Raw genomic sequence first — 8,136 nt, 5'->3', positions numbered from 1 at the left:
CTTTAATGCTGGCACTTGAGAGGCAGAGGCAAAGGAAGTGATCTCTGTGAGCTCGACCAGCCTGGTCTACAGAGAGAGTTGGACTGGGAGTGTGGTTCAGTAGCAGAGTGCTCGCCGAGACTTTATGAACACCTGAGTTCACTCTCCAGCACCCACGGCAAACAACAACCACCTTTTAAAATCGGCACGAGCTGGACTGAGGTGCAATGCAGGCTAACACCTATGAATGAGACCCCGGGTTTCAACCCTCAGTACGAGGAATGAAAGAAAAAAAATCACAGTTCTGGCTTCCAGTCCAGCTTAGCAGCTCCCCGACTCCCTGGAACGTTCACGGTGACCGGGAGAAATAAAGCAGATTAGAGCCTGATCATTCCGGAACCCCTTCCGGTGCCGAGAATGCAGTCAGCAAACCCAGTTTTGCTTTTCTCTTTTGGTCCTCCTCGGCTTCCATAGCAGACCCACTGTTTCAGGTCCCGGACTGGCCGAGTTTTCTGGGTTTTTGCTCAGCTGTCCCCCGGTCGCCGTGGAAACCGATCAGCCAATCGGAGCGTGTGGCCCTTCTGGCTGACGCGGCGGGATCCAGCGTGCTTTGGCGGTGGGCTTCCGCGGGTTCTCGATAACGGACAGCGATGCTGAAGGCCAAGATTCTCTTCGTGGGGCCCTGCGAGGTGAGACCGGCCGGGTTCGGGAGACTCCTAGAACTGGGGTTCTTTCCAGGAGGTGCATCTGGGACCAGCGTCCACACTGGGGGCTGCAGCTGGCCTTACGTGACCTGCGGAGCTGCCAGGCCTTGATCCGGTTCACTCCACCGTAGTAGTGGAGGAAAATCTTGAGGTACCCAGGTCTGAAGGCCAACGGGAGTGAGGGGCATCTCATGACTCCCCCTTCGAACCTTCGAAGCAAAAGGAATCTGTCAACGGGATGAGAAAACTAGATTTTTCAATATAGGGTCCTGGAGCAAGTGGCTATTAATTATGAGGGAATTACTACATAGGCGATGCACACTATACACCAAATTAAAGCTCGGGTGGGCCAAAACTAAACATGCAAATGAGTTCACTGTAGAAGAAGCTAGGTGTATTGGCACATACCTGTAATACCAAGACTCAGGAGGCAAAGGGAGGAGGATCATCACAAGTTCAAGGACAGCCTGGGCTACGTGCTGAGTTCTGGGACATTCTGGGCTGCAATGTGAGATGCTGTCTTAAAGTAACAAAATGTGTGTGTGTGTGTGTGTGTGTGTGAGAGAGAGAGAGAGAGAGAGAGAGAGAGAGAGAGAGAGAGAGAGAGAAAATAGAAGATGAATATGTTTATTCATATGATAGCTGGTTTATTAAAGCTCAAATCTCTGGGTACCAGCTCAGAAAGTTCTCTTATATTAAGTTTTGTTATTTGATGACAATGTAGTTCAGGCTGGCCTTGAACTCAAGACCCCTCTGCTTCAGCTTCCCAAGTACTGGGACCAGAGGCCTGTGTCACCGTGCCCTGAATAGCCTAGTTATTGTTCCTGAGTAGTTCTGGGAAGACTGTAGTAATTCAGATTTTGTACATTGGTCTGTGGAACCTCTGAGAACCATTGTGCATTCATAGGTGAATATATGGCAAAGATGAGGTCTTCATCTTAAATTAGGAGGCTGGAATGTGACTGGATGATAGAATGCCTGGCATAAGGGAATCCCTGGGTTCAATCTTCAGCACCATATAAAACTTTCATGGTGGCACACGCCTCGATTCCAGTATTTGGAAGGTGGAAGCAGCATGATCGGGAGCTCAAGATCACACTCCTGGCTACAATAACAAGTCTGAGGCCAGCCTGGGATACATAAAACCTGTCTAATCCCGAGTTAGGGAAGAGTTCAGCACACACAAAATCTAGGAAGGACTGAGCCGTGCATTGTGATGCAGACCTCAGCACGCAGGAGACTAAGACAGGAGGATTGCCACAACTCTGACGCAGTCTGGGCTACATAGGGTTGTTGAGGCTAGCTTGGGGCAGAGAGGAGCAGAAGGCGGCTCAGCGGAAATGACAGCCAGGACTGGAAAGAAGTTTGGGGTTAAGATCACATAGAGCTCTTCTCTTGCACAGATCTTCGTTTGGTCCCCAGCACTGTAGCTGTTTGCTTGTTTGTTTACTCTGGGGGCCACCACCAGCTCCCTAATAAACAAACGGAGACTCATTCTTACTTATGACTGCCCGGCCTTAGCTTGCCTTGTTTTTCTAACTTACATTATCCTGTTTCTCTTCTTCTACCTTTTGCCGCTGGGCTTTTTACCTTTCTATGTTGTATGCCTTTCTTTCCCACTCTGTGACCGGCTGTGTGGTTGGCCCCTGGAGTCCTCCTCACCACCTTTTCTCACTCCTCTCCCTTTTTGCATCTATTTCTAGCCTAGATTTCTCCTATTTATTTTCTCTGCCCACCATTCCCCCATCCCTCTCCTGCCTAGCTATTGGCCATTCGGCTCTTTATTAGACCAATCGGGTGTTTTAGGCAGCTAAAGTAACACAGCTTCACAGAATTAAACAGATGCAACATAAAAGAATGCAACACACCTTTGTATCATTAAGCAAATGTTCCACAACTTAAATAAATGTAACGCATCTTAAGCTAATATTCCACAACAAGCTCCCGTGCCAGCTGGCTCACAACTGCCCATAACTTCCAGTTCCAGGAGATGTGACAGCTCAGGCACTCAACACGCACAGACACATGCACAGACTGGGCATAATGGTACATGTCTAATTCCAGCACTGAGAAGGCAGAGACAGGTGAGTCTGATCTGGGGGCCAGCCTGATTGACATAGTGTTCTAGGCCAGCCAGGGCTACGTGTGTGTGTGTGTGTGTGTGTGTGTATTAAATTTAAAAGAGAGCACAGTTGTAGTTTGGAAAAAGGTTGCAAGATTTGTTACAAATCTAGGTTTGGCGATAGACAGTGGTAATTTCATCATTTTGAAGGCCGAGGCAGGAAGATTGACCATTGGTACCCAGCTTGGGCTACATGACAAGTCCTTACCTCAAAGCAAGTGGTTTAGAGAACAGAGTTTAAGGGCAGAGAGGCTTTTTGGGGTTTTGTGCTTGTCTCTGTTTTTCTTATAATGGCTTTTGGGTTTGCTTGTTTGTTTGTTGAAACAAGATCTCAGGAGCCTAGAATGAACCTGACCTACTAATCCTCCTGCCTCTTCTCACCACCTCTCCAACCCTTCTCTTCCCCTTTCTTCCCTTTTGTCTTCCTCTTCATTCCTTTCTCCTGTCCTGTGGAATTTGCAAGGGCTCGCTCAGATTTAAGCCACTGGCTTCTGAGGAATAATTTTATTTGTTTTATATTGAGGCCTCTGCAGTATTTGTTCAGTGGGCGGTGCAAATACGCAAAGAAGATCTGAAAAGCAGATCATGGCTCTGAGGAGGGAACAGGTGGGTGGGTGAGAGGGTGAGTGGGTGTCTGAATACATGGGTAGAAGGATGGCTGGAAGGGTTATTGGGTGGATGGGTGGATGGATGGATGGATGGATGGATGGATGGATGGATGGATGGGTGGATGGATGGATGGGTTATTGGGTGGGTGGATGGATGGATGGATGGATGGATGGGTGGGTGGGTGGTGTGAGTGAGTAGCTGAGTACATGGATGGACGAGAGGGTGAGTGGATAGTTGGGGAGATAGATGGATAGTTGGGGAGATAGGTGGATAGTTGGGGAGATAGGTGGATAGTTGGGGAGATAGGTGGATAGTTGGGGAGAGTGGGTGGTTGCGTCGATTGGTGAGTGGATGGAGGAAGTTAGTGGGTGGTTAAATGGATGTACGGAAGGGTGGGTGGAAACCTGCTTTGAGTAGAGGGCTCAGAAAGGCTGTCTTACAGTCCTGTTGACTTTTTATAGGAATGTTGATTACTTACGTAACACATGAGAAGAAGTAGACTGCTGACCTTGTGACCTCATAGACTGATTGGCTAAAGCTGTGGAGAGAGGCAGGGGAGGGGTGGCGGGACACACACTTACCTGGGTTTGTGTGGTGGTTGTTTGTTTCTGGTTTTCTGTTCTCAGGTAAGTTAACCTACTCTAGTAGGTTTTCTTTAACATACCTTAACAGCCAGACTGTCGGAAAGGCTTGCTTGGTCCCAGTCCAAGCTCTGTCCACTGCGCTAGGGCAGGGCAGCATTCTTCCCAACAGCGAGCTCTGTGTCCTAGAGATCTCAAGGAGTCTTGGCCAGTACTTCGCCACACCTATTCCCAGGCTGGCTTCAGGATCTCCCTATGTAGCCCAGGCTAGCCTAGTACTGGCACTCTCGCTGCCTCAGCCACCTGAGTGCTGGGGTTATGGGGGTGTGCCACTGTACATGGCGGGCGAGGGCTCCTGTGTGGTTTATTTCCGTTTGCTCTTACTTTCACAGAGTGGCAAAACAGTGTTGGCCAACTTTCTGACCGAATCTTCAGACATCACTGAATACAACCCAACCCAAGGTGTGAGGTGAGCCTGTCCAGTCTCTGTCTAGAGCAGTTGTGGAGCACGTGCATCCCCTACCTCAGGAGCTGTGCGTGTTCCAACACGGCTTCCTAAGGAAGGCCCTGCTGCCCTCTTTGTATTTTCAGGATCCTAGAGTTTGAGAACCCACATGTCACCAGCAACAACAAAGGCACAGGCTGTGAATTTGAGCTCTGGGACTGCGGTGGCGACTCAAAGTAGGTTTTCTTTAACATAGCTCTGCTTCGACAGCTGACTGACAAAAAGTAGGGTTGGGGTTGGGTGCTCAGTGGTAGAGCACCTGCCTAGAATCCCCCAGTGAGGGGCTGGGGTGTGGCTCAGTGGTAGAGCCCCTGCCTAGAATCCCCCAGTGAGGGGCTGGGGTGTGGCTCAGTGGTAGAGCCTCTGCCTAGAATCCTCCAGTGAGGGGCTGGGGTGTGGCTCAGTGGTAGAGCAGCTGCCTAGAATCCCCAGTGAGGGGCTGGGGTGTGGCTCAGTGGTAGAGCCCCTGCCTAGAATCCCCAGGGAGGGGCTGGGGTGTGGCTCAGTGGTAGAGCCCCTGCCTAGAATCCCCCAGGGAGGGGCTGGGGTGTGGCTCAGTGGTAGAGCAGTTGCACACGTGTAAAGCCCAGAGTGCAGCAATAATAATAATAACAACAACAACAACCACCACATTGAGAAGCGAGGATGTCCTACCATTGTCTCTTGACTTCCTTCTCTCTTGGTAGGTTTGAGTCCTGCTGGCCAGCCCTGATGAAGGATGCCCATGGAGTGGTGATTGTCTTCAATGCTGATATCCCAAGCCACCTAAAGGAAATCGAAATGTGGTATTCTTGCTTTGTCCAGCAGCAGTTCCTCCAAGACAGTCACTGCATGCTCGTGGCCCACCACAAACCAGGTTCTGGAGGTGACAAGGGCAGCCTGGCTTTGTGTAAGCACCCTAGACTTCTTTCCTTGCTTTTGTCTCCACTGTTTCAAGCATTTCTGGGGGAGGGGGGTGTGCGTGCGTGCACACTCCCATGCACAAATGCACAAAAGCATAGTTCTATGTTTATTTGGAAATCATAGATCAACCTTAAGTCTCATTCTCAGGAAAGCCATTCACCTTAGGTCTTTATTTTTTTAATTTTATTTTTTTGTCCTTACTTATGTTTTGTGTCTGCCTATGTATGCATATGTACCTCATATATACCAGGTCTTCATAGAGGCATGCATTAGCCATAAGGTGCTTGCCTCAAATCCCCAGTGAGGGGCTGGGGTGTGGCTCAGTGGTAGAGCACCTGCCTAGAATCCCCCAGTGAGGGGCTGGGTGTGGCTCAGTGGTAGAGCACCTGTCTGATATGTACAAGGCTCCTGGTTCCTTCTGAAGCACCATAGAAAAGACAAAAACAAGAACTGCCAGTACCTACTTGGGTATCTTTCCTATTGCCAAGGGGCAGTTTTAACTTTTTGTTAGGTTTGGTTTGCTTTTTGAGACAGGGTTTCTCTGGTAGCCCTGGCTGTCCTGGAACTCACTTTGTAGACCAGGCTGGCTGCCAACTCACAGAGATCCATCTGCCTTTGCCTCCCAAGTGCTGGGTTTAAAGCCGTGCACTGCCACCAATGCCATTCCCTGTGTGTCAAGCAGGTTAAAGCTTGTAAAAGTTCAGCATGTCACAGGTGTGCTAGCACATGCATGAAATCTCAGCACTGGCAAGATTGAGCAGGAGGACCAAGTCCTAAGCATGCCTAGGTACACTGCAAGACCTAGCAGGGAGGGAGGGTGGAAGAAAGTGGTACTCCAGTAGCCTGGGTTGTTACGTGTACTAGAAAGAGCTTGTTCGACCTTGAAGCCTAATTAATTAACCTCGTTTCTCCTGTGGAGCTCCCCCCTTGAACAAGCTGAAGCTGGTGCACTCAAACCTGGAGGAAGACCCCGAGGAGGTCCGAGTGGAATTCATCAAGTATTTAAAAAGCATCATCAACTCCATGTCAGAGAGCAGAGACCGCGAGGAGATGCTCATCATCACCTAGTGCCCTGTGCCACCACCTCCCAGACGATGCTGACTTCCCCAGGCAGAGCTGACACCCCACCCAGCTGCTGACATGCCCTTCTCCCTGTGGCTATAGACGCGTTCCTTATCTGCTAGAAGGTGCCAGTAAGAGTCAGGCATGGTGGCACAGGCATGTGATCCCAGCTCATGGGAGGCTGAGGTAAGAGGGCTGAGAATTCAAGGCCAGCCTGGGCTACAGATGAAGCCCTTATTGCAACCCCTCTCCAGAAACAAGAAGCTACCCTGCCTCTCTGTCTCGGCTGTCACACCATAAACACATCCTTCCAGCAACCTTCTTGGTGCTGTTTTCAGGTTGAGCTGTTTGTTGGTGGTTAAGGGAATGAAATGGCTGGGAGTGGAGAGATGATGTGATCTCTGATGTCCCTGAGAGCAAAAAGGATGTGGTGTTTCTTACAGAGAACCCAGCTAGAGCTGCTGCTTCTGGACTTGACAGCAGTGCTGTGTGCTATAAAGGAATCAACAGCAGGGACCAGCGAGATGGCTCAGTGGATGAGCGTGCTTGCCGCCAAGCCTTACAACCTGAGTTCAATCCCCAGATCCCACTTAAAGGTGGAAGGAGAGCTCCGCCCCATTCAACCCCCCCACACACACACACACAAACACACACACAACACAATCGCACTATATAGAACTTTAAAAAGGAATGGGCTGGAAACGGGTTGGTGGTTAGGAGCACTTGTTGCTAGTGCTGAGGACCTGAGTTCGGATCCCACATTGGGCAGCTATGCCTGTAACTCTAGCTCCAGGAGATCCAGCCTTTTTCTGGTCCCCACGGGCACACACACACACACACACACACAGAGCAAACACTCTCACACACACACACTCACACAGACTGTGTTAGCTACTTTTCCACCGCTGTGATAACACACCATGACCAGGGCAATTCTAAGAAGAATTTATGTGGGCATCAGGTTCCAGAGAGATAGTAGTCCGTCAAGACAGGGAGGCGTGGCAGCAGGGACAGGAAACAGAGGCTCATATCGACCTGTAGACATACATCAGAGAGAGCAGACAGTGAGTGGGCCCCCAAACCCACCTCTAGAGATGTAGTTCCTCAAGCAAGGCCACACCCCCTAGAACTCCCAAACAGTGCCACCAACTAGGAGGCAAGTATTCAAATGCCCAAGGCTATGAGGGACATCTCTTTCAGAACACCACACAAACACAAATACACACAAATAAGGGAGGGGCTCGGCAAAGGACTGGGCCAGTTGTGTGGCTTCACAGTAGGACATGTGCTTGAGTCCCCCAGCGAGGGACTGGGGGTGTGGGTTAGAAATGGATCACTGTTTAGCTTGTAGGAGACCTTCAGTTCCATTTCTAGAAAAAGAAAAAATCAACAATACAAAGTGTCTTTTTAAAGAAATACAAGGGGTTAGGGAGATGGCTCAGTTGGTAGAGCACTTACTTGCAAGCATGAGGACCCAAGTTCAATCCCCTAACTGAGTGTAAAGATGCTGTGGGCATTGTGGCATGTACTGGGGAGCCAGAGACACAGATACTGGGCACTGCTGGCCAGCCAACCTATTCTGTTCTGTCAGCTTCAAGCCCATGAGAGACCCTGTCTCAAATATAAGGTGTAGGCTGAGTGATCAATCCACTTGCCATACGAGCAGGTGAT

The 8,136-nt window shown here is 49.9% G+C and overlaps 1 protein-coding gene across 2 annotated transcripts; it reads left to right on the top strand.

Moving 5' to 3' along the window:
• The first annotated feature begins 471 nt into the window (after nt 1–471).
• Nucleotides 472–6,782, top strand: Ift22 (intraflagellar transport 22). 2 transcript variants are annotated; one of them, XM_075976065.1, is made up of 5 exons: nt 472–668; nt 4,388–4,464; nt 4,587–4,676; nt 5,187–5,389; nt 6,323–6,782. In XM_075976065.1, exons 1-5 carry the CDS (start codon nt 630–632, stop codon nt 6,469–6,471), a joined length of 558 nt encoding a protein of 185 aa, XP_075832180.1. In that variant the 5' UTR covers nt 472–629; the 3' UTR covers nt 6,472–6,782. The 2 variants fall into 2 exon arrangements, with proteins under 2 accessions (XP_075832180.1, XP_075832190.1); XM_075976075.1 differs by lacking the exon at nt 472–668 and adding an exon at nt 2,749–2,767.
• The last annotated feature ends 1,354 nt before the right edge of the window (nt 6,783–8,136 follow it).

The sequence above is a fragment of the Microtus pennsylvanicus genome, chromosome 1 (genome assembly GCF_037038515.1).
Source record: "Microtus pennsylvanicus isolate mMicPen1 chromosome 1, mMicPen1.hap1, whole genome shotgun sequence".
NCBI lineage: Eukaryota > Metazoa > Chordata > Mammalia > Rodentia > Cricetidae > Microtus > Microtus pennsylvanicus.
This window is presented reverse-complemented; position numbering and strand designations above follow the sequence as displayed.